The sequence below is a fragment of the Aulonocara stuartgranti genome (genome assembly GCF_965226115.1).
Source record: "Aulonocara stuartgranti genome assembly, chromosome: 22".
NCBI lineage: Eukaryota > Metazoa > Chordata > Actinopteri > Cichliformes > Cichlidae > Aulonocara > Aulonocara stuartgranti.
Window position 1 is genome coordinate 1,688,221 of NC_138957.1, and position 25,989 is coordinate 1,714,209.

The window sequence follows — 25,989 nt, forward strand, 5'->3', positions numbered from 1 at the left end:
AATAAATGTCCTGGCTCACCCCAGGGTATGAACCGCACTACTGGGGAATGGAGATGCTGTTCATCTTCTTCATGAGAGGTGGAGCTCTGCTGCTTTACACTGGCGCAGTTGTTTGCCTAGTTTTCTTTCCTTCTTTTTTTTTTTTTTTTGCCTGTCCTGTTTGGATCTTTAGCCATCAGAATTGTTGTCTGAATCATGGCCTTGCCATATTGGCCCATTTGATTGACCTTTCTTATAATTATGTATTTATTTGATTTGATTTTCGGTTGTTACAGACGGGACAGACATGACTGGCGGATAGGACAGGGAGAAAGAATAAAAGAAGGAGAGGGAGAGAAAGAAAAATAGAGGAGGAGAGAAGAGACGGTGAGAAAGGGGGGAAGAAAAAAAAAGAAAAACAAAAACATCTTGATCACCTGTATGCAGATAAAAAAAAACAGAAGAGAAAACAAACAAGAAAGAGCAAAATAATAAATACAACACCATCACAATAAACTAGCTAACAGTAGATAACAGTAGATACTAAATATTAAACGATATTGTGCAGCACGCAAGATCGACAGCGCACAATGTGCTTTGAGGTAACAGCCAAGAAAGGTGTAGTTTTAGTCTGTGAACACCTGTGTGTACACCTGTGTGCACACCTGTGTGGATCGGCACGCTTGTATTCCAAAGGTTTCTCCATGTAACGATCTGCTAGGGAGTGTGGGGAGCCATAGCTCTGTCCCCCAGGGCATGAAGCAGGTATGGAGGAGATCCAGGCCCCAGACATCCAGAATACGAGGACCCAAGGAGGACCACCAGGGGGGCAACCGTACCACCCTCCTGGGAAGAGCTGGAGAGCCCAAACAAGAGGTCACCCAGCACTCTGCTCCGTGGCTGAGGGCAGACGCCTGAGGGCACCTCAGCTCCCGGAAGGGGCTCAGCTGGGCCACAGGCACCAGGCCTCGCCAATCGGCCACCAGGAGTGAGCCGGTACATACATGAGCGCCCAGCCCCAGACACCAAGAACCACCAACACACCAACGTCTGAGGGCATCAGCCACCGGCAGGGAGTGTGGTGAGATGGGCCTCCATACCTCGGAGAGCCTGAGATGCACCCAGAGAGGTGGAGTCTAAGACCCAAGCTGACATATAGACACAGACGAACAGGTGCACGCAGACACAAACGTGCATTCCCACCCCCATATACTAGAGGTCGGAATCCCCATACATCCCACGATACGATATTATCACAATACTTAATGCACGATACGGCATTATTGCAAGTTTTTAAAAATATTTTGCGATATTCAGATTCTGTACATAAAGGTAAACTTTATCAATATTAATTTTATCTAATAACAAAGTCTCACACTCAGTCTTTCTCTCATTTCAGTCAGTTTTATTGTTGACAAACTGAACGGTTTGTATTACAGTCTAGTCCAACTTAACTGAATGCAACCATCTGGTACAATTACAGCTATTCTGAACTATGCAATATGAAAACTATGCAGCCCATTCAGCAACTGAAGAATTTGAAAGTAAATTAAAACAAAATATAATTTTACATTAAATAAAAAAGTTTTAAACTTGATTAAAATAAAACATGTCTTAAATTAAAATAAGTAAACTGTCATGTTTATTGCTGTTAAACACATTTGGACAGTGAAGGAATGTCAGGATTCTTGCTCAGAAAAAGGATCAACATGCTCTGAAGTCAGAGTTCCAGTCCACAAAAACTTTTTTTGTAACAAAATATCGATTTCTGCTGTCCCTGTATCGATACATTATTAGCAAACAAAATATCACGATACTACACAGTATCGATTTTTTCCCCCACCCCTACCATATACACAACCAAATACTCGGCACTCACCCGACGTGGAGACAGACACAAATAGACAATCACACTCCCCAAACATACTCTATATCCCAGGTCCAGGTACCCCTGCCCCCAGAGGAGCAAGCCGTACCCAGACCTGGGCAAAACATAAGGTTTATTAACAAAACTGAAAACCGTTAGTGAAACAACTCACTAGGAAAATGAACATAACATTTTCAGACCACTTTTTGTGGTAAATACTTAAGTTGTATTGCTGCAACAACAGAGCCCAGCGCACAAGCCGCTGGTTATGATTAAACATGCGAGCAAGGTTCAAGGTTCAAGGTTCAAGGTTCTTTATTTGTCACATGCATAGTTATACAAGTATAACACACAGTGAAATGTAGCCTGACACGCTCCTCGACATGTGCTGAACGGTTTGTATTACAGTCTATATATATATATCCATATGCAGTCTATATATATATATATATATATATATATATATATATATATATATATATATATATATATATATACAGGGCCTGAACCCCCTCAGTGAGATCATTAACAAGACTGGCTACGGATACCGACTACGGAACGGAGCAGTTGTCAGCCACCTCCTGTACATGGATGACATCAAGCTGTATGCCAAGAGTGAACGAGACATCGATTCACTGATCCACACTACCAGGCTATACAGCAATGACATTGGAATGTCGTTCGGACTGGAGAAGTGTAGTCGGATGGTAACAAAGAGAGGGAAGGTAGTCAGAACTGAGGGGATTGAACTACCAGAAGGCAACATTGCAGACATAGAGGACAGTTACAAGTACCTGGGGATCCCGCAGGCAAATGGGAACCATGAAGAGGCCGCTAGAAAGGCTGCAACCACCAAGTACCTGCAGAGGGTCAGGCAAGTCCTGAGGAGTCAGCTGAATGGTAAGAACAAGATCCGGGCCATCAACACATACGCCCTGCCCATGATCAGGTACCCTGCTGGGGTAATAGGCTGGCCAAAGGAGGAGATAGAAGCCACTGACATAAAGACAAGAAAGCTCCTGACCATGCATGGAGGGTTTCACCCCAAGTCCAGCACCCTGAGGCTGTACGCTAAGCGGAAGGAAGGGGGCCGGGGACTGGTGAGTGTCAGCACCACAGTCCAGGATGAGACAAGGAACATCCAAGAATACATTGGGAAGATGGCCCCAACTGACCGAGTGCTCAGTGAATACCTCAGGCAGCAGAAACCCAAGAAAGAGGAGGGAGACGAGGAACCATCATGGAAGGACAGGCCCCTGCACGGTATGTACCACCGGCAGATAGAGGAGGTGGCTGATATCCAGAAATCCTACCAGTGGCTGGACAAAGCTGGACTGAAAGACAGCACAGAGGCACTAATCATGGCAGCACAAGAACAAGCTCTGAGTACAAGATCCATAGAGGCTGGGGTCTATCACACCAGGCAAGACCCCAGGTGCAGGCTGTGTAAAGATGCCCCAGAGACAATCCAGCACATAACAGCAGGGTGCAAGATGCTAGCAGGCAAGGCATACATGGAACGCCATAACCAAGTGGCCGGCATAGTGTACAGGAACATCTGTGCCGAGTATAACCTAGAAGTCCCGAGGTCAAAATGGGAGATGCCCCCAAGGGTGGTGGAGAATGACCGAGCTAAGATCCTGTGGGACTTCCAGATACAGACGGACAAAATGGTGGTGGCTAACCAACCGGACATAGTGGTGGTAGACAAACAGAAGAAGACGGCCGTAGTGATCGATGTAGCGGTTCCGAATGACAGCAATATCAGGAAGAAGGAACACGAGAAGCTGGAGAAATACCAAGGGCTCAGAGAAGAGCTCGAGAGGATGTGGAGGGTGAAGGTAACGGTGGTCCCCGTGGTAATCGGAGCACTAGGTGCGGTGACTCCCAAGCTAGGCGAGTGGCTCCAGCAGATCCCGGGAATAACATCGGAGATCTCTGTCCAGAAGAGCGCAGTCCTGGGAACAGCTAAGATACTGCGCAGGACCCTCAAGCTCCCAGGCCTCTGGTAGAGGACCCGAGCTTGAAGGATAAACCGCCCGCAGGGGCGTGCTGGGTGTTTATATATATATATATATATATATATATATATATATATATATATATATGCAGTCTATATATATATATATATATATATTAGGGGTACAACGATATTCGTATCGATATTGAACCGTTCGATACAGTGCTTTCGGTTCGGTACGCATATGTATCGAACAATACAACATTTGTAATTTATTCTATCAACTTTCCTTCTGACGATGCTGTCTGTGTTGAGCGCTCAGTGAATCTGCGTTCGACTACTCCGCCTAGGCTCAACAGTGCAGCCTGGGTGGAGTAGTCGAATGCAGATTCACTGAGCGCTCAACACAGACAGCATAGTCAGAAGGAAGAGCGCAGGGCAAGCTAGCGAGACAGAAGTTAAGCTCTCCTTGCAAGATGGACCTCCCCCACCCTCATTCAGATCTTGCGTTTGGAATTATTTTGGTTTTCATGTGACGTATGACCCTGAAGGTAAGCGAGTCATGGACTAAAGTAAAACAGTATGTTGGATGTGCCATGCAATGCTCAATTACATGGGTGGGAACTAGTGTGTTAGCGCAGTTAGCTCGTTAACGTGTTGGCCGTCTAGCCCCATGCACGGGGCGATCGGCGGTATTTGCCGTGTTGTGGCTTTAAGGTCATTTCAACGAGATTAACGCTGACAGCACTAGTGGGAACACAACGAATATGACTGCACATTTACGCCGACATCATCCTAGTGCAAAAACAAAAACAACAAGCATGCTACTAACTTTAGCCGAGTCATTTAGACAGCTGTTAGCACGTGATTCTCTTTATGGGGACCTGATATGTTTAATATGCTGCTGAGAATATAGCCCAGAAGAAGCGGATAGTATAGCTTTTATTTTGGAAAGAGACATTTCTCTGTAATAAACTCTCTTTTCCAAAGATGAGTGATTCCTCAATCAGATACAGGGCTCGCAATATCGCTAGCCCGACGTCCCGGGGCTAGCGATTTTTTCAGTCGGGCTACCAAAATCTATCTCTGCCCTGCCCGTCGGGCTATTGTAGGAAGAAAAATATATGTCAATGCTTTTGCATTCTTTCAGAAATGTAGCTGGGTAATTATGTCATTGGCATCGGTGAGCCACTGTCAATATGTGACATATTGAAATCGCGTTTGAATTTGCGCTTGTTTTTTTTGTTTTCACTTTGCAATCGTGCGAACTGTGTATAGAGAGCGACAGCACTGATCTGTGAGTGATGATAATTTGTGCACCAATTCCTCTGACATCGTCTTATTAATCGTTAGCTTACTGTGCAAACATGACAAGTGAAATCTCCCGCAGCTTAAACATGTGAGAGGTTGATCGCGCAGAGAATCGCTGAGCTTATGTGAGTGCGTGTGTAAAAGCAGCAGGATATATATTTGACTACGATGACCTGGATGACTGAGAACCTTCACAGACAGATATATATTTTAGTTCTGCTGAGCCAAATAAGACAGGTCAGGGTGAAGAAGTGACAGCCAAAGAAAAGCTTACCACAAAACGGAGAAGTTATGACAAATCAGACTATAAGGCAAAAAGAAAGTGCAGCTTTATGGTTTCATGGACAAAAGAATTTCTGTGGCTGCAATATGACGAGCTAAATAACCAGGGCTGCACATAAGTGGTCCGCAGGTGCGCATTCGCTGTCAAAATAAAAAACACGCACAAGGGTTAGGGTTAAATTTAAAAACTGTACTTTTGAGTTAAAATATATATTTATAATTTTAATAAATGACAAATTAAAAGGTGTACCCTGCCTCTCGCCCTATGACAGCTGGGATAGGCTCCAGCGCCCCCCGCGACCCTGAAAAGGATAAGCGGAAGCCAATGGATGGATGGATGGACAAATTAAAAGGGCATGAAAATTCTTTTTGTATCGAAAAAATATCGAACCGTGACACCGAAGTATCGAACCGAACCGAACCGTGAATTTTGTGTATCGTTGCACCCCTAATGCATATATATATATATGTGTGTATATATATATATATATATATATATATACATATATATATATTGGGTGAATGTGCAGCAGTAGCCGCAAGCAGGTGAATTCTGTACATTAATATGAATAGACATCTGACTATTTTACAGGATAGACAATATAAACATATTTAAAATTAAAGGAATTTGAAATGTACATTGTGCCTTGGTTTAGTGTCTGGAAGAGTCCTGACTCAGTCAATTATAGATGATGTGAGAGAGCGGGTGTGTGTGTTTAGGGCACGGATGGCTTGGGGATAGAAGCTCCTCTTGAGTCTCTCTGTCCTTGCCCGGAAGATGCGGAACCTTCTACCAGATTGCAGAAGTTGGAACAGTTTGTTGCCTGGATGGGACGGGCCCTTCAGTATCTGCGCTGCTCTAGTCCGGCATCTCCTGGTGTAGGTGTCCTGAAGCGGGGGGAGAGCAATCCTGCAGCAGCGTTCTGCTGTACGGATCACTCTCTGGAGAGCTTTTTGGTCCTTCACACAGCTGTTCCCAAACCACGATGTCATGTTCTGTGTGAGGATGCTCTCCACAGCGCCTGTATAGAAAATCCTGAGGATCTTTGGAGAGACCCTGAACTTCCTCAGTTGTCGTAGGTGATACAGGCGCTGCCTAGCCTGCAGGGCACTATTGTGTTAAACGCTGAACTGTAATCAACAAACAGCATTCGCACATAGTTACCCTGTTTCTTGTCCACGTGGCTGAGAGTGGTGTGTAGGACGTGGGCGATGGCATCCTCTGTGGATCTGTTGGATCTGTAGGCGAACTGCAGCGGATCTGTGGTGTCTGGGATGGAGGAGGAGATGATGTTCTTCAGCAGCCTCTCAAACACCTTCATTACTACCGAGGTCAGTGCAACTGGCCGGTAATCGTTCAGGGATGAGGGTTTTCTGTTCTTGGGCACAGGGATGATGGTGGATCTTTTGAAGCATGTGGGGACCACAGACTTCGCCAGGGACTCGTTGAAGAAGGAAGTGAACACACCTGCTAGCTGGTCAGCACAGCAGCGCAGCAGACGGCCGGTGATGCCGTCTGGCCCCGCCGCTTTCCTTGTGTTCACTCTCCTCAATGCCGCTCGGACGTCATGCTCCGCGATGGTGGTCACTGGTCTCTCGCTGATGACGTCACTGTCCTCTGTAGTCAGGCGGTAGATAGCATTAGCCGCCTGGCTAACCTCAAAACGGGCGTAGAACTGATTCAGCTCGTTGGTGAATGCAGAGTCGGCGTTGATCGGCGCAGTGTCCCTGGCTTTGTAGTCCGTAATGGTGCGTAGTCCGTGCCACATACTCCGTGTGTCGCCCTGGTGGAATCGGGACTCCACACGTTCCCGGTACCGGCGTTTGGCATCTCTCACCGCGCGCCGCACGCCGTATGAGGCCGCTTTGTAGGCGCTCATATCGCCAGTGGCGAGACCCGCGTTGTAGGAGGCGGTCCTGGCGTTTACTGCAGTGTGGATCGATCTGTCCATCCACGGTTTCTGGTTTGGGAATGTGGTGACTCTCGCAGTGGGGATAATCTCCTCCGCTAGCATATTGACAAAGCATACTGCTACTTCCGTAAACTCGTTGATGTCGACTGCGCATGCTCTGAACATGTCCCAGTCGACGTCGTTGAGTGCGTCCTGTAGCGTAGCTTCTGATTGGCCAGTCCACCGTTTTACTTCCTTCGTGGTCACGTCTTCCCTCCGTATGTTTTGTTTATACTGGGGAATGAGGAAGATGGCGTTGTGGTCAGACTTCCCAAAAGCCGGGTGTGAGACAGCTTTGTAGCCCTGCTTGTATGGCGTGTAGCAGTGATCCAAAATTCGATCCCCTCTCGTTGGACACGAGACATGCTGGTAAAAGTTTGGCATGACTTGTCTGAGGTTCGCTTTGTTAAAGTCTCCTGCTACAATGAGGGCTGCGCCCGGGTCCTTGTTTTGAAGCGAGCTCAGCACATTATGTAATTCGGACAAAGCCATACCTGTGTCCGCTTGGGGTGGGATGTAGACCGCCGTGGCGATGACCGAGGTGAACTCACGGGGCAGATAGAAAGGGCGGCACTTAATGCTCAGGAACTCCAGATGTGGCGAGCAACCGCTGGAGAGAGTAGAAATGCTCCTGGCATCACACCACTTTCTGTTTACCATGAAACGCACTCCTCCACCTTTGGTTTTGTTCGACTCTGCCGTTCTGTCCGCGCGGAGCACAAAGAATGAATCCGACGGAGTTACGGCCTGGTCCGGCACGGTGGGGGTCAGCTATGTCTCCGTGAAGCACAGAATGTTGCAGTCCCTCATGTCACGTTGGAAGGTGACCCTTGCTCTTAGGTCATCGAGCTTGTTCTCCATGGATTGTACATTGGCCACTAGGATACTTGGCAGTGGTGCGCGATGCGCCTGCTGTCTCAGTCTGTTCCTAATACCAGCGCGTTTCCCCCGGCGCTTCTTTGTTCTGTCCCTCGGATGAGCGGCCCGTCCTTTGTTGTTCTTCGCGCCGCGTAGAATCTCTGGCGGCCAGGAAGGGTCGGGTTTAAAAGTGTCCAAGATTAGATGTGCAACCTTGGCACCGATGTTTACAAGTGATCCGCTGTCGTAAACTATAAGACTAGAGGATTTTGGGATGTAAACCAGAGCAAAAAATAAGTAAAAAACAAGAAAAGTAGATAGTCGGAGCGGAGCGGTCAGGAAGGCGTCTGGACGTGGCCGCGCCGTCTTGTTTACCAGGGAACACAAGTGGGTTGTGGTCAGTGTACACAACAAGAGGTAACATGCTGGACCCCAGGTATACGTGAAAGTGCTGAAGAGCCAACAACAAAGCCAGGGTCTCCTTTTCAATGGTGGAGTAGTTTAACTGATTTTTATTAAACTTGCGGGAAAAGTAACAAACAGGGTGGTCCAAACCCTGCAAGTCTTCTTGCAACAGCATTGCCCCAGCCCTGACAGCACTGGCATCAACCTCAAGTTTGAATGGTCGCGTCAAATCAGGTGCTGCTAACACGGGAGTGTGGGAGAGAAGGGCTTTCGCACTCTCAAAGCATCTTGACACTCACTTCACCATAGAAACTCAACCTTTGGGCTGAGTAGGTCAGTCAGTGGCTTGACCACAGAAGAGAAAGTTTTACAAAAGTTTCTGTAGTAGCCCACCATCCCTAGAAACCTATGCAACTCACGCCTGGTGGTAGGTGTGGGGAACTCTTTAATCACTGCCACTTTGGCATCAATGGGTCGGACCTGTCCACGTCCCACCTCCCTGCCCAAGTACGTCACTGTAGCTTTGGCAAACTCACACTTAGCGAAGTTGAGAGTTAGAGTAGCTTGAGCCAAACAGTGAAATACCTGACGTAGAGTTTCCAAATGATCTTGCCATGTTTCAGTATAAATTGCTAGGTCATCTAGGTAGGCACTGCAGTTGGACAGGCCACGTAGGACTTTATTTACCAGCCTCTGGAAGGTGGCAGGAGAGTTACACATGCCAAATGCCATGACTGTGTACTGTAGAAAATCATAGAATAGAATAGAATAGAATAGAATAGAATAGAATTCAACTTTATTGTCATTGCACATGCACAGGTACAGGGCAACGAAATGCAGTTTGCATCCATCCAGAAGTGCTTTAGTGATATAGATATATTACAATATATATTAGCAATAATATAGATATGTGAGTATATTACAGAAATGGGTCTATTATGGTATGTTATTGTCACGGTTCTGGGTCCGTTGGACCCAGTATTTTGAGTTTATTATGTTTTGGTTTATTTCTGCTTCATGGATTGTTTTCTTCTCGTAGTGATGATGATGATTATTATTAGTTTCTTGTTTCTGTTTATCCGTGCTTAAGGATTTGTTCTCAGTTATATCTCACGTTTAGTTTAGTTCAGATTCCATGTGTCATTCTGTCTGTCTCTCAGTGTAAAGTCTGCATGCTTGTTTAGTAATTCATGTTTCCTGTTTTATTGTGAAAGTCTTTGTCTTATGTTAGTGTGTGCAGCTTAGCTCCCCCGTCTCGTTAGCCCTGATCTCTCCCAGCTGTGTCTCCCTCCTGTTGCCGATTCCCCCGTTACTACCCTGTGTATATAAGCCCTGTGTTTTCCCATGCTCAGTGTCGCGTCGTACCCTCAGAATTATGCCTGTGTGTCCTTGGTCTCAGTGTTCCATCCTCACTCCATGTTTGTTTTTCTGCCAGCAATAAAGCTGAGGTTTTTTGAGTTTCAATTCTGTGTTCGAGTCCTGCATTTGGATCCTCATCTCTGCCTGCCCGCACACAGAGCCCTGACAGTTATAATGTACACGGTATGAAGTATGTTGTGAATATTCTATAACTATAAGTATGTACAGGCTGTAGTGAGTACAAGCTATGTACAGGCTATGAACAGGATATAAATATGAAAAACTATACAGAATATGAAATAAATAACTTTACAGAATCTGAGATATACAGCTATACAGAAATGGGAACTATGCAAGTTGTAAACAGTTGTAGGATTAAAGATTATCGAATGTACAGAATGATTATTTACACAGAGCTATACAGTAGTGCAGTTAAGATAAGTGAGGGTGTAGATAGTTTCTACAGAGGCTATATAAAGTGCTAGTGGTTGTGAGTGGTGGTTCAGTCCATGTTATTATTGTGTTTGAGGGTACAGTTGTCCATTGTGGGTGTGTATATGTTCAGGCCATTATTTTAATGTGGGTCAGATGTCAGGAGGCAGAGTTCAGGAGTCTGACAGCTGTGGGGAAGAAGCTGTTCCGGTACCTGGTGGTCTTAGTCCGGAGGCTCCTGTGGCGCCTCCCAGAGGGCAGGAGGGTGAAGAGTCCATGTGATGGGTTACTGGGGTCTTTGATGATTTTCCCAGCCCTTTTCAGACACCGCTTCCTGTAGATGTCTTTTATGGCAGGAAGTGGTGCTCCGGCGATGCGCTGGGCAGTTTTCACAACCCTCTGCAACGCCTTCCGGTCCGAGGCAGAGCAGTTCCCGTACCAGACTGTTATACAGTTGGTCAGGATGCTCTCGATGGTGCAACGATAGAAGTCACCAGGATGTCTGAGGACAGGTGGTTCTTCCTCAGAGTCCTCAAGAAGAAGAGGCGCTGGTGAGCCTTCTTGACCAGCTTGGAGCAGTTGGTCGTCCAGGTGAGATCCTCGGAGATGTGGACTTCCAGGAACTTGAAGCTGCTCACACGCTCCACAGCCGTCCCCTTAATGTGGATGGGTGGATGTGGGTCAGCATTCCTCCTGTAGTCCACGATGAGCTCCTTGGTCTTCTTGGTGTTAAGCAGCAGGTTGTTTCTGTCGCACCACTCAGCCAGACGATCCACCTCCTCCCTGTAGGCGGCCTCATCGTTGTCACTGATGAGGTCAATCACCGTGGTGTCATCTGCAAACTTAATGATGGTGTTGGAACCATCAGCAGGTCTGCAGTCGTGGGTGAAGAGGGAGTAGAGGAAAGGGCTCATCACACAGCCTTGTGGTACACCGGTGTTCATCGTGATTGTAGATGAGCAGTGGTTATCCAGCCGGACATGTTGGGGGCGGTTGGTCAGGAAGTCCAGTAACCATTTGCAGATGAGGGAACTGATGCCCAGGTCTGTCAGTTTCCTGATGAGTTGTGAGGGGTGGATTGTATTGAACGCTGAACTGAAGTCTATAAACAGCATTCTGGCGTAGGTGTTGTTGTTGTCCAGGTGTGAGAGGACAGAGTGCAGTGCGATGGAGACTGCATCCTCTGTGTTACAGAGGATGCAGTCATCAGGTGTTACAAAGGCAGAGATGTTAGTGGCACGTTCAGTTAAAGGGACCTGCCAGTAACCTTTAAGAAGATCTAATTTAGTGACATACTGAGCAGTCCCAATACTGTCCACACAATCCTCAATTTTTGGGAGAGGATGTGAGTCAGCCACAGTCACCTTCACCTTCTGGAAGTCTGTAATAAAATGGGGCGAGCCATCTGGCTTAGACTCCATTATACAAGGTGAGCTCCAGGGGCTTTGACTGGGCTTCGCTAAGCCATGTTGCAGCAAATAGTCAGCCTCCTGTCTCATGAGCAAGCGTTTATGGGGGCTGGCTCGATAAGGATGCTGCTTAATAGGTTTAGCTCCCTGGACATCAATATCATGCTCTAGCACTGTAGTGCGAGTTGGAACATCCCCGAATAAACAGGTGTATTTATTAATCAAGAGAGTTATGTCTTCTTGCTGCTCTGAAGACAGATGCTCAAGCAAACTTTCAGCATTTCTGAGTTAGACAGATGGGATCTAGAACAGGTGGGATAACTTCATCAACCATCAACCTCGTCCACCCCTCTTTTCTCTAGGTGACTTGAGGCTGCAACAGGTGCACAGATGCCATCAGGCTCTGGTGTCGACTGAGGATGGTATAATTTCAACATGTTTATGTGGCAGACGCATGTTTTGCATCTGCGGTTGGGAGTGCAAATTACATAATCAGTCTCCCCTCTCTTTTCACAGACTTTAAAGGGGCCGCTATACCTAGCAGACAAGGCTGAGCCCGGAACAGGCAAGAGCACAAGAAGCTGGTCACCCACCTGAAAGGTTCTTTTAACAGAAGCCTTATCGTAATGGCGTTTCATCTTTCCCTGTGAAACAGCAAGGTGCTGTTTAGCCAGAGCGTTGGCTTGGTTCAAACGCTCACGGAAGTGCTTTACATACCTGCTTACATTTACTTTGGACGCCCCGTGTGGGGCCAAAAATTCCTCTTTCAGAGCTTTGAGGGGTCTGCGTGGCCTATGGCCAAATACCAGCTCAGAAGGACTAAAACCAAGTGACTCCTGCACAGCGTCATGGGCAGCAAATAACATAAATGGAACTCCTCATCCCAGCTCTTTTCAGACTTTAGGCAGTATTTGCGTAGCATTGCCTTTAAGGTCTGATGCCACCGCTCTAATGCGATGGCAGGATGATTGCGATTCAGGATGATAAGCAGAGGACACGATATGTTTGACACCTAGAGTGCTAGCCACTTGTTTGAATAACTTAGATTGAAAGTTTGAGCCCTGGTCAGTCTGTATGACCTTTGGCAGACCAAACACGGAAAAGAATGTTGTTAACGCTTTAACAACTGATTTTGCTGTAACCTTATGTAATGGGACAGCCTCGGGGAAACGGGTAGCTGCACACATGATTGTGAGAAGGTATTGCTTTCCTGATTTTGTTCTAGGTAGTGGACCCACACAGTCTACTATGACATGGTCAAATGGCTGATCCACTACAGGAATGGGACACAACGGAGCTGGGGGTATGACCTGATTAGGTTTACCTGCAATCTGACATACATGGCAACTGCGGTTGCAACGCTTCATACCAGGCCAAATAAAATGCTTTAATAGTAGCTGGTATGTTTTTGTGATGCCCAAGTGTCCTGACCACTGGCTTTCATGGGCAAGAGCCAGGATTTTCTGCCGGTACACAGAGGACACGACAATCTGCTTGACTTTACTCCATTCTGCACCTTCTGCACCAGGTGGAGACCACTGACGCATTAGAACATCATGTTCTACAAAATAGGCTTGTTGCTTTTTATTGACTTGCTCAGCACTTACCGTACGTTTGAAACAGCTCTGCAGTGTTTCATCAGCTAATTGAGCTGCTGACAGCTGGTCTCTAGTCAAGGGCAGCGAAGAGACCTTTGGAAATGGATCAGGCTCCTCAGGTTTCACTGAGTCTGGGAGTGACAGAACATTGTTTCTTTTAGTTGGTACATCATTCTCCTCGGAAAATGAGGACATCAACACCGAATTAGAGAGGGCAACATCAGTATCTTTACGAGCTTGTGCTCGAGTAATCGCCCAGGGTGGATACAGCCCAGGGTGGATACAGCCCAGGGTGGATACAGCCCAGGGTGGATACAGCCCAGGGTGGATACAGCCTGGGTGCACGGAAAATTCAGAAGTCTTCTTATTTAGGGGGTTGTCTAAAACCTCCAGACAAGGGAGCACTAACCCTCCTTGTTGTCATTGCCCAACAACATGGCCACACCCTCTATTGGCAAGGCCGGGCAAACAGCAACAGGGGAAAATCCTGTAACAAGTTTTGATTTGATAAAAACTCTGTGAACTGGTCTGGGAGCGTAACCCATCTCTATCCCCCGTAGAACAGAATTAAAACCACATTCACTTTCACAGAAAATGGTAAAACACTCGAGAGGATGACTGTCTGAGAACCTCCAGTGTCCCTTAAAATACGCACAGGTTTTAAATCAGAGGGATTGTCGGTTAGCGATACTGAGCCATCACAAATGAATGGTTCGAAACAGGGGTCCGGCACCTTACCACCACAACTATGGACCTCATTACAGGCCTCAGCTTTCACAAAACCCACCCCTTTGGGTTGCTGAGCATTTGATGTTTGCGTTTTAAGGCTAAACAGTCAGCAATCACATGTCCAATTTTATGACAGTAAAAACATTCACGGTTTTCCCTGGACCCCGACACTTTAGCCGTGTGGGGCTGTTGCATAGCGCTAACCCGTGGCTTCTCACTGCCAGTAAACGAGGCTTTATGAGTGAGCACGAACTCATCAGCAAGAACAGCAGCAGATGCGAGAGAAGTCACTTTCTGTTCATTTAGATATTGCACAACACGCTCAGGAATGCATTTCTTAAAATCCTCCATCAAAACTAACTCGCGCAGAGCATCATAGTCACTCACTTTTGAAGCAACACACCACTTATCAAAGAGAATCCCCTTTTCTCTAGCAAACCACATAAGTTTGGGTCGGCAATTTCTTTTACTGGCGAAACCTCTGCCTATAGGCTCCGGGGACTAACTCATATGCCTGCAAAACAGCTGTTTTAACACACGAGTAATCTAAACTGTCCTTTAAAGAAAGTGCAGCCACCACCTCTTGGGCTTTGCAGGACAGTTTGCACTGCAACAAAAGAGGCCAAATATCAATAGGCCACTGCAATGCGCCAGCGATACGCTCAAATGCTGCAAAGTATGTATCAACCTCAATTTCTCTAATGGTGGGCACTAAAGAAATGCACTTGCTGATATCAAAAGTTGAAGCGGACGAGGAGGTGGAGCTGGAATTTTCAGCAGAGACAGATGAGGCTTGAGGCTCCAGCTCAAGCTTTCGCAGCCTAACGGCTTTGTCTGCCTCTATCTCCAGCCTTCTTATTTCAAGCTCTAGCTGAGCCCGCCTGTTCTGGGCCTTCTCCTCAGCCTCCAATTGGAGGCGTGCCAGCCGCACCTTCAGCCGAGCTCCTCCTCTGCCTTCTGAACTCCCAGAGGAGAGTGGATCATAGCGAGGAAGCGTGCGCGGCATTTTTCCCCGCTCATCCCCCTCGCCATCCCCACTAGAACCATTCTTATGGCCCTCCTCAACTACGGCAGCTTGGCTTGGCACACCAGAGACCACAGGCAAAACAGGCGCTTGAATCACACCAGCTCCCACCAACTTGTCCACCACTAAAGCTTTCAAATCACACTTACGGAGGGTTTTTGAGACTTGCAGCTGAAAGTGATCCACAATTTGCAGCAAATCATTTTATTGACAGCTATTTAAAAGCTCAATAGATGGGGCATCTATAAAGTGCTGTAAACAAAACGCAGCCGACATAGCACCTAAAGTGATAAGGCTACTCTAAAACAAATGCCCCCTTTTTTTCTTTTTTTCCCCCCCACTTATGTTACGACCTGGCTCTGCTAGGCGACAGGGGATGTAACATAAATGAGCCCAGAGACAGGAGGGTTAAATAAAAAGAAAAAAATAAGGTTTATTAACACAACTGAAAACCGTTAGTGAAACAACTCACTACGCAATGGGGTGATTTAAACGAACATAACAAATAACTCATTCAAATAACACTAATAACACCAGTAGAACACTAATCATCTAAACATCTCTCAGGCAGTTACTCAACACAAAGGTTGCAAAGGGCAGCAATACAAAGGCAAAGGCAGTCTACACAGTCTGTTTGCATCAACAAGTCCCCCACAAATGAAGACTCCTCAGCCTTTTATACTCCCAGGTAAATGCAGGCAGCCGCGTCATTGGTCCGTCATATTCATGGCTCCTTCAGCAGCCAATGGTGTGAGTGGTCTGGCACACTCTGATCTGCATGAAGTTGGGCGGGCATAGGTCCCTGGCCAGCCAATCACCTGTGAGTCCTGGAACGCTTTGATTTCCATAGAGGAAGGCGGGGCCACCTGAGGCCAGGGGCCATAACAGTGACACACCTGCACCCCAAGCCCTGCGTGTGTGTGGATGTGGTGGAGCCGGAAGAGGGAGGCAGCTGAGGATGGGGAGGGAAGAAGGGGAGGGGCAAGCGGCCCCTCCCCCGCTGACCCAAGTAGGGACCCCCACACTCTGGAACCCACCAGGGCAAGGGGGCCCAGGCCCATCCGGACCGGGGCCCACAGCAGCAGCACTGCCCCACCCCACCGCAGAGAAAACTGCACCCACCCCATCATCCAATCATCTCCCAGACTACACAAGACAATAGACGCCCAGGTTGAGTTCATTCTCCACCTCTCCTATATCTCTCCCCCACCTGAAGAATGAGCTCCTGTAGAGAGGAGACCTCCTGCAAAGATGTAACAGCCTCCCCACCAGTTAGAGAGCCCTCCAGTTGGGCCGTTGCACCAGAGGTCCCCCGCACCGGGGCTGAGCCCCCATGCACCCACCCGCCCACAACACTGGCGACACAACAACCAGGTCCCAAGCCCCGAAGGCCCAGCCAGAGCCCCAGCCCGAGGGCGGAGCACCCCCAGATCCCCAAGCATCCACGTCCATCCCGGACCCACCCAGGGGCAGCCAGGCTACCAGGCCAGTAACCAACGTCTGCCAGCACAGACCCTCCCCCATCTCCGCTGTACGCAGCCACAAGGAAAACACCATATACGAGCCACCAGAGCCCCTAACCAGGTCATGGCCACAACCCCTGGGTTAGGCCCTCCAGGGAAAACGTCCCTAGGGACTCTCCAGACGCCCTAAGGCCGTCCCTACCCCCATATCAACCACAATAGCGAAGGCAGGACCAAACCATGACCCCCCACCCCCACTAGGTGATGAAGCCGATCAAAGGAGCCCAGAGGGCTTGATCAAATGTGATGGCAGAGGCTGTATCGAGACTAATGTGATCCATTAGATGGTTTTTATATTGGTTAGAATTAAGATTATTTTTATTTTTCCAGTTAATGAGGACCATTTTCTTGGCAATGCATAGGGCCGTAAAAACAACGTGGGCTGTGTTTATTTCTGCAGTGACCTCATCCAAGTTGCCCAGCAAGCATACTAAAGGGGAGGCTGGAATGTTACATTTCAGACACTTCGATAAGTCTTCACATATCTCACGCCAAAACTTCTGAACTGGTGGACAGAACCAAAGAGCGTGAATGTAATTGTCCGGTGTATTTGCTTGACAGTGTGAGCAGTTGTTGGAAGACATAAAGCCCATCTTGAACATCCTATGACCAGTATAGTGCACTCTATATAATATTTTGTATTGTATTAATTGCAAACTGGGATTTCTGATCCATTGAAAGGTTTTTAAGCATATCTGAGACCAAAGGATTGGGTCTATGTTGATTGATAAATATGCTTCCCATTTTGCAATAGGAAGGGATATTGATTCATCTATTTTAGAAAGTGTTCTGTATATTTTAGACAATAATTTGGGGGGTTTTAGATTAAAAAAATGTACCACACTTGGTGGTGTTTGTAATTCAGCTTCACTGGGATTAAATTTCTTTTTTACTATGGATTTAATTTGTTGATATTCCAAAAATCTTGTTGATCCCATATTGTGTAACCAGTCTGTCAAATGAAATAAATTCTGTTCCTTCTAGTACATGTTCTAAGTATTTGAGTCCTTTACCACGCCAATCTGAAAATTTTATCATATTATTGTTTTGTAATATGTCCGAATTGTTCCAGATAGGTGTACGGGGTTAATGAAGACTCTGTCATTTTTAGAAACTCCCACCATGCTGTCAGAGAAGAGCTGATGTTGATGCTTTTAAAGCATTCATGTCGTTTGATGTTTGAGCTGATAAATGGTAGGTCTGAAATTTCTAGACTATTACATAGTGCCCGTTCTACATCTATCCAGGGTTCATCTAAGAGGGTGTATTCTAGAAATGAATTGAAGCCTGTTGGCTAAAAAGTAGTGATTAAAGTTAGGCAGATCTAGTCCTCCGTTGTCCTTGGTCCTTTGTAGTGTTTTTAAGCTGATACGCGGGGGTTTGTCTTTCCAAAGAAATTTAGAAATATATGAGTCTAGAGATCTGAACCAGTCTTGTGATGGCTTACTTGGGATCATTGAAAATAAATAGTTTATTTTTGGCAAGACCATCATTTTTATAGCGGCAACCTTTCCCATGAGTGATATGGGTAAAGATTTCCATCTAGCCAGATCGCCTTCTACTGACTTGTGGGATGTGGTTTAATTTAGTTAATTCTGCAAGCTTAGGAGAGATATTGATACCTAAATATTCAATATTTCCAGATTGCAGTCGGGTAGATGAAGAATTATGGAAGGAGCAATTAATCGGAAGAACTGTAGATTTTGAGCAGTTAATTGAATAATCTGAGACGATATTGGTTTGTGAGTTTTGGAGAAAAAGTAACACATCAGCTGCATAAAGGCTGATTTTATGTTCCACGTTCTTGCATTTTATGCCCTTAATTACTGAATTCTGTCTAATTGCTGCTGCTAGTGTTTCAATAAAAACTGCAAACAGTGAAGGGGAGAGTGGGCATCCCTGCCTGGTGCCCCTCAGGAGACAGAAGCTGGAGGATGTCTGGTCATTTGTTCTAACACAAGCTGTTGGGGAATTATATAATATTTTTAACCAGCTTACGAAAGAGTTTCCAAAACAAAATTTGTGTAAAGTTGCAAATAGAAATTTCCAGTTAACTCTTTCAAATGCCTTTTCTGCATCAAGAGACAATATTATGGTTTCAATGTTTTTGTCATGGTCCCCGTGTCTGCCTGGCCAGCTCCACAAGGCCACATGTGTTTGGTGTACATTCTCCTCTCTCCTCCCCACCAGGGCGGAGCTCACTGCAGGCTCCCGCCCTTGGCACACACCTGCATCTCATCAGACTCTGATTACCTGTTTGGACTCTTAAGGCCGGGACGCAGACAGCCTCACTGCTGGATGATTATGCGAGCCTCGAATCCTTAAGCTTTGTAAACTTGCTGCGATCTCTGTGTAACCTTATTTTCTCCTGTGCACAGTTTTCCCCGGACCCGTGACTAACCTGCTGTTTCAACCACTGTAAAGAAGAAGAGCTAACGTGTGTGTGACTCCAATCCCGGACTTCCCTTTCGGACCTAGGACCCCCTTTCCCCTCACTGTATATATCTGCACCTGGTGATTGTGTAAATAAACGTTGTTTTCCCCTGAACTCTGCTCTGCGCCTGAGTCCTACTACACCGCATGACAGAATCATCCAGCCAAGATGGACTCAGCAGACCCAGCGACATCCACTCCTACTCTCGCCACCCTGACTGCAATCTTGGAGCAGCATGAGCAAATGTTTGCCCATATCAGAGGTGAGCTTACAAGTCTTAGACAAGCTGTGGCCCAGTTAACTCCTCTGCCTACATCTCCATCTGCCGCCGCTGCCCGACCAGCTGAATCAGCTCCTCCTGTAAGTGCGTCTACCTCCGCACCCACACCTGTTCATTTTGACAGATTCCTTCCCACTCCCAGACCCTTTACTGGTGAAATTGGTAAATGTGCTGGATTTCTCACTCAATGCTTCCTTCAGTTTCGACAACAACCTCAAGTGTTTTCTACTGATGGGTCTAAGATCGCGTATATTTTCCAGCTGCTCCAGGACCGTGCCTTGATGTGGGCACAGGCGGTGCTTCAGTCTAACCCTGAAATTTATTTTTCTGTCTTCCTTGAAAAGTTCAGGAGTATGTTTGACTGCAACCACACTGAGAAGATTTGGTTTTTCGCGTTCAAAGCGCGCTGTTAGTATTGGGCCATCCCTGGCTCCATAACCCACATATTGACTGGACAAGAGGAAAAGTAATGGGATGGAGGTTGACTGTCACATGCATTGCCTTCGGGCCGCCGCCCCTCCCGTCTCGTCTCAACCCACTGCTGCGTCGCTCGACTCCCCGGACCTCTTGGGGGTCCCGCGGATTTATCGTGATTTGCGAGAGGTTTTTTGTAAGGATCGGGCACGCTCGCTTCCCCCCCACCGCCCGTATGATTGTGCAATAGATCTCCTCCCTGGGGCCCCGTTACCTTCCAGCCGGCTGTACAGCATCTCTCAGCCTGAAAGGGATGCTACATTACGGAGTCGCTCGTGGCGGGGTTGATTCGCCCCTCATCCTCGCCTGTTCCTGCTGGGTTTTTTTTCGTGGATAAGAAGGATAAGTCTCTGCGTCCGTGCATAGATTATTGGGGCTTGAATCAGATCACGGTTAAAAACAAGTATCCGCTGCCCCTGCTTTCATCTGCTTTTGAGCTGCTTCAAGGCATGATTGTTTTCAGCAAGTTGGATTTGCGCAATGCCTACCACCTGGTGCGAATTAGGGAGGGGGATGAATGGAAGACTGCCTTTAACACCCCTTTGGGCCACTTTGAATATCTGGTGATGCCCTTTGGCCTGACTAACGCTCCTGCGGTTTTCCAGGCCATGGTTGATGATGTGCTCCGTGACTAGGGATGGGTATTGATAAGATTTTCACGATTCCGATTCCATTTTCGATTCTGTTTAACGATTCGATTCTTTATCGATTCTCTTATCGATTCTTTTTTAAAAAGGAGAACACTAAGGTCGATTAGCTTAGAACTTTGTTTTATATCTTCTCTTTGAACAAGACAGAAATTTAGGAGTAACATGGCCTTACAAACCCAGCAGTGAGATCTTAAGGAATCCAGCCTACGGCTCTTCAATGGGGTGTCACAGGGACCCCGGGGGAAAAAAATTGTAAATGTAAAATAATAAAATAAATATTCTTCTGTAGCAATAACAAAGTATAACATAAATTATTCAGTAGCAATTACACAAGAATATCCAGTAATGTCCCTGCCTACAATTAAACACATTCACTTACTGAAAATCGGGGGCATCTGCTGTGGCAAATGGGTGCAAGCCTTTGACCAAAAACGTAGTCACTGCTCGGTAACATTAGTCTACCCTGGCTTGAAAGGAGACGCTACCGGTAGACTGCAGCGAGAACTGCCAGCGAGCGCCAGCCAGACTCTGTCTGTCTCATCATGGTCACTAAATGCACAGTAATGGCAGGTTTTGTAATAAGGCAGATCGCGCTAACATAATATGCACTGTTAGTTGATTATTTACCTGCCGCATTAATGGGAGAGGATGTGCAAACGTTACCGCTGCTGCTGGGCTGAGATTCACGAGTCTGGAGCGGAATTAAAAACACGACATTCATTTAAGGTCATCGTGTGTTTTGTGAGCAAATGCTTTTGCATATTCGTAGTGTTTCCTCCCTTAAATGAAATATCTACTTTGCAAGTATTGCAAGTTGCCCTGTTGTCTTCCGTTCTTGTGAAGTATAACCAAACTTTTTAGCGTTTGAGCCGCCATGTTTCCTGCCAGGTAAATGACGCTCCGCAACGTGGTGACGTCATTCGGGGCGACTGGAATCGATAAGGGAATCGTTTGCAAAAACGGCAAACAATTCCAAGGAATTGAAACAGTGGGAACCGGTTCTCAACAAGAACCGGTTTTCGATACCCATCCCTAGTTACAAGTACCTGGGGATCCCGCAGGCAAATGGGAACCATGAAGAGGCCGCTAGAAAAGCTGCAACCACCAAGTACCTGCAGAGGGTCAGGCAAGTCCTGAGGAGTCAGCTGAATGGTAAGAACAAGATCCGGGCCATCAACACGTACACCAACAAGACGTAAGGAATATGTAATAAATAGTGTTATGTATATACAGTTGAGTTATTGCACATAGAATTGGTATTGCACAGTGGTGGTCCATAGAGGAAGTGGAAAGTGGGGGGCTGTGTTATCGGTGCATGTGTGAGTTCAGGGTGGTTATCGCTTTGGGGAAGAAACTGTTTTTGAGTCTGTGGGTTTTTGTGTTGATGCACCTGTAGCGCTTCCCTGAGGGAAGCAGGCTGAACATGTTGAAGCCAGGGTGGGAGCTGTCCTTGATAATGTTTGCTGCTCTGCTGAGGCAGCGGGAGGAATAAATGTCCATCAGGGAGGGGAGAGGGCAGCCAATGATCTTTTGTGCTGTCTTGACCACACTCTGAAGCCTCACTCTATCTGCTTTGGTGCAGCTGCCGTACCATACCGTGATGCAGTATGTCAGCAGGCTCTCAATGGACGAGCGGTAGAAGGTCAGCAGCAGGTTGGAGTTCAGCTTGTACTTCCTGAGGACTCTCAGGAAGTGCAGCCGCTGTTGGGCCTTCTTGATGACCGCTGAGATGTTGTCTGTCCAGGAGATGTCAGCAGAGATGAGGACACCAAGGAACCGGAAAGTGTGGACCCTCTCCACACACTCCCCGTTGATGTAGAGGGGGCCAAGTCAGTGCTGTGTCTCCTGAAGTCAACAATGAGCTCTTTGGTTTTCTTAGTGTTCAGTGCCAGGTTGTTTTCTGAACACCATGCTGCCAGCTTCAGGACTTCCTCTCTGTACTCTGCCTCGTCTCCCTTCGAGATGAGTCCGACTACCGTGGTGTCATCAGCAAACTTGATGATGAGATTGTTGTTGTGGGTTGAGCTGCAGTCGTGGGTGTAGAGAGAATACAGGAGGGGGCTCAGCACACAGCCCTGTGGGGAGCCGGTGCTCAGTGTGCGAGTGGAGGAGAGATGAGGGCCGAGTCTTACAGTCTGGGGCCGGTTTGTGAGGAAATCCTTAATCCAGGCACATGTGAGAGGAGGGAGGCCAAGAGTGACCAGTTTGGTGATGAGGATGTCCAGGATGATTGTATTAAAGGCTGAGCTGTAGTCCACAAAGAGCATTCGGACGTAGCTTTGCCGCTGCTCTAGGTGACTCAGTACAGCGTGGAGGGCTGTGGCGATGGCGTCTTCTGTGGATCTGTTTGCACGGTATGCAAACTGGTGGGGGTCGAATTCTGGGAGGAGGTAATCCTTGATGTGCTGAAGGACTAGTCTCTCAAAGCATTTCATGGTTACCGGTGTGAGGGCCACAGGGCGGTAATCATTCAGGCTGGAGATGGGAGACTTCTTCGGCACTGGGATGATTGTGGCTGATTTTAGAAAGGATGGGATGGCTGCCTGATCCAGTGAGAGGTTGAAGAGTCTGGTGAAGCCTTCATGGGGTTCAGGAAGGAGGAGAAGTGTGAGTTCCATGTGACCTCGGTGGCGTTCTTGGCTTACATTATCGAGAAAGGGAACCTATGGACCGACCCGGAGAAGGTGAGAGCGGTGGTGGAATGGCCGGTTCCCCCAACCGCTGGCAGCTGCAGCCCTTCCTGGGCTTCTCAAATTTCAACAGGAGATTCATCCGGGACTCGTCCTTCCGCTCACTAAACTAACCTCTCCCAAAGTACCGTTTCATTGGGGTGTTGCCGCCCAGCATGCTTTCACTCTGCTTAAAAACAGGTTCTCTACGGCTCACTTCGTCGCCCTTCCGAAGCTGCCTTCTGCCTTGGAGACAGCTCGACTCCTCACCACTCACGTCTTCCAGCTCCACGGGATCCCTGACGATGTGGTTTCGGATAGGGGTCCACAGTTCACCTCCCGGGTTTGGAGGGAATTCTGCTCTGCCCTGGGCGCCAAAGTCAGTCTCTCTTCCGGGTTTCATCCTTAGAGCAATGGTCAGACCGAGCGAGCAAACCAGGAGCTTGAGGCTGCCCTCCGTTATGTCGTCTCCCACAACCAGTCCCTCTGGAGCGAACAACTACCCTGGATAGAGTACGCGCACAACAGCCACACCTCCACCTGCTCCGCACCGCAGCTCAGAATAAGATACGTGCGGATCGCCGTAGAACACCTGCCCCGGAGTATGCGGTGGCCAACAGGTATGGCTGTCCACTCGCTTTGTGCCTTTGCGGACTGAATCCAAGAAGTTGTCGCTTCAGTTTGTCGGTCCCTTTGCTATAGCAGCGATCATTAACTCTGTGTCTGTACGCCTCAAACTCCCTAGCAACATGCTCATCCACAGTGTGTTTCATGTGTCGCAGATCAAGCCGGTGCTCTCCAGCCCGTTGTGCCCTCCTTGCAGGCCCCTGCCCCCCCCGGCTCGTGGATGGCCAGCTGGTGTATGACACCTCCCGCATTATGGACTCCCGACGCCGTGGTAGGGGATTCCAGTACCTGGTGGATTGGGAGGGCTACGGGCTAGAGGAACGCTCCTGGGTGCCTCGGGCAGCTATCCTGGACAAGGGCATGCTCCAGGATTTCCATCGCAGGCATCCAGGTAAGCCTGGTGGGTCGCAGGGAGGCTCCCGTTGAGCGGGGGGGGGACTGTCATGGTCCCCGTGTCTGCCCGGCCAGCTCCACAAGGCCACATGTGTTTGGTGTACATTCTCCTCTCTCCTCCCCGCCAGGGCGGAGCTCACTGCAGGCTCCTGCCCTTGGCACACACCTGCATCTCGTCAGGCTCTGATTACCTGTTTGGACTCTTAAGGCCGGGACGCAGACAGCCTCACTGCTGGATGATTATGCTAGACACGTCAGTGAACGTCTGCCTCAAATCCTTAAGCTTTTTAAACTTGCTGCGATCTCTGTGTAACCTTATTTTCTCCTGTGCACAGTTTTCCCCGGACCCGTGACTAACCTGCTGTTTCAACCACTGTAAAGAAGAAGAGCTAACGTGTGTGTGACTCCAATCCCGGACTTCCCTTTCGGACCTAGGACCCTCGTTCCCCTCACTGTATATATCTGCACCTGGTGATTGTGTAAATAAACGTTGTTTTTCCCTGAACTCTGCTCTGCGCCTGAGTCCTACTACACCGCATGACAGTTTTTACTGTATGAGTAGTCTATCAAATTAAGTAATCTACGTATATCTGTTGATGAGTGCCTACCTTTTATGAAACCAGTTTGGTCAGGATGAATTAAGAGGGGGGTTATTTTCTCTAATCTCTTTGAGAGAACTTATTTTAAGGTCTACATTTATAAGGGATATTGGACGATAGCTTGAGAGATATACAGGGTCTTTGCCTGGTTTCAGTAAGAGACTAATACTTGCAGAGTTCACATTTGGTGGTAGTCTGCCCTTTTCTTTGATTTCCAACAACGTTTTGTAAAAAAGTGGTGCTAGAATCGTCCAGAATTCTTTGTAAAATTCTGCTGGAAAGCCTTCTGGACCTGGAGCCTTATTATTGGGCACGCTTATCAGGTCTCCCTGGAGTTCATCCTTGCGTCAGTGGCGAATCCAGTGCCATTGCTTGAGTGTCTAATAATTTTGGAAGAGTTATGTTGTCGAGAAATTGATCAATTTAGTTTTTAGATGGGTTTATTTGTGGTGTATATAAAGTTTCATAGAAATCCCCAAAAATTGTGTTTATTTTTTTAAGGTCATGTATTGTATTCCCAGATAAATCTTTAACAGCACATATAGTTGTTTGTTCTTTATTGATTTTTAAATGGTTAGCTAGAAATTGTCTGGATTTGTTAGTGTGTTCAAAATTTTGTCTTTGGACTAAGAATTGAGTCTTTTTCTTAATAATTTCATTTAATTCTAGTTTTGTTTTGCGTATTTTGGTCAATGTTTCCTGATCTTGGTGTGACACATAGGCTTTTTCTAAGGATTTGATGTTTTTTTCTAATTCTTGAACATTTTTGTTTTCTTTTTTCTTTTTATGTGATGAGAAAGAAATTATTTTACCTCTCATCACAGCTTTCCCTGCTTCCCAGAGAACAGAAGCTGATGTTCCGGGAGTGTCATTATAGTCCAAATATGAAGTCCACTCTTTTTTAAAATATTTAATAAAGTCTTCATCTTTAAGCAGTGATGTATTAAATCTCCAGTTTTTACTTGGCGTCGTATTATTCTTGTGCATTAGTGTTAAAGATACAGGAGCATGATCGCTGACAGCTATAGGGTGAATCTCAGTGTCTGAAATGTCACACAGCAGTGAGCTGCTGACCAGAAAATAATCCAGACGAGAGTAAGAGTGATGGACATGTGAGAAGAAAGAATATTCCTTACTGTTGGGGTGAAGGGAGCGCCATGCATCGCAAAGACCAA

At 47.1% G+C, this 25,989-nt stretch overlaps 1 protein-coding gene across 1 annotated transcript; it reads left to right on the top strand.

Moving 5' to 3' along the window:
- The first annotated feature begins 3,997 nt into the window (after window positions 1-3,997).
- LOC309698881 (uncharacterized protein) lies at window positions 3,998-25,396 on the top strand. Its single transcript, XM_082521635.1, has 4 exons — window positions 3,998-4,357; window positions 19,067-19,482; window positions 21,588-21,721; window positions 24,551-25,396. Exons 2-4 carry the CDS (start codon window positions 19,291-19,293, stop codon window positions 24,570-24,572), a joined length of 348 nt encoding a protein of 115 aa, XP_082377761.1. The 5' UTR covers window positions 3,998-4,357; window positions 19,067-19,290; the 3' UTR covers window positions 24,573-25,396.
- Window positions 25,397-25,989: the final 593 nt, after the last annotated feature.

Coding starts and splice junctions, on each gene's coding strand:
- LOC309698881 (XM_082521635.1), top strand. CDS start 19,291: ATGGACTCAGCAGACCCAGCGACATCCACTCCTACTCTCGCCACCCTG. Junction 19,483..21,587: donor CAGCTGAATCAGCTCCTCCT/GTAAGTGCGTCT, acceptor GGGATCCCGCAG/GCAAATGGGAACCATGAAGA. Junction 21,722..24,550: donor AACACGTACACCAACAAGAC/GTAAGGAATATG, acceptor TCCTGTGCACAG/TTTTCCCCGGACCCGTGACT.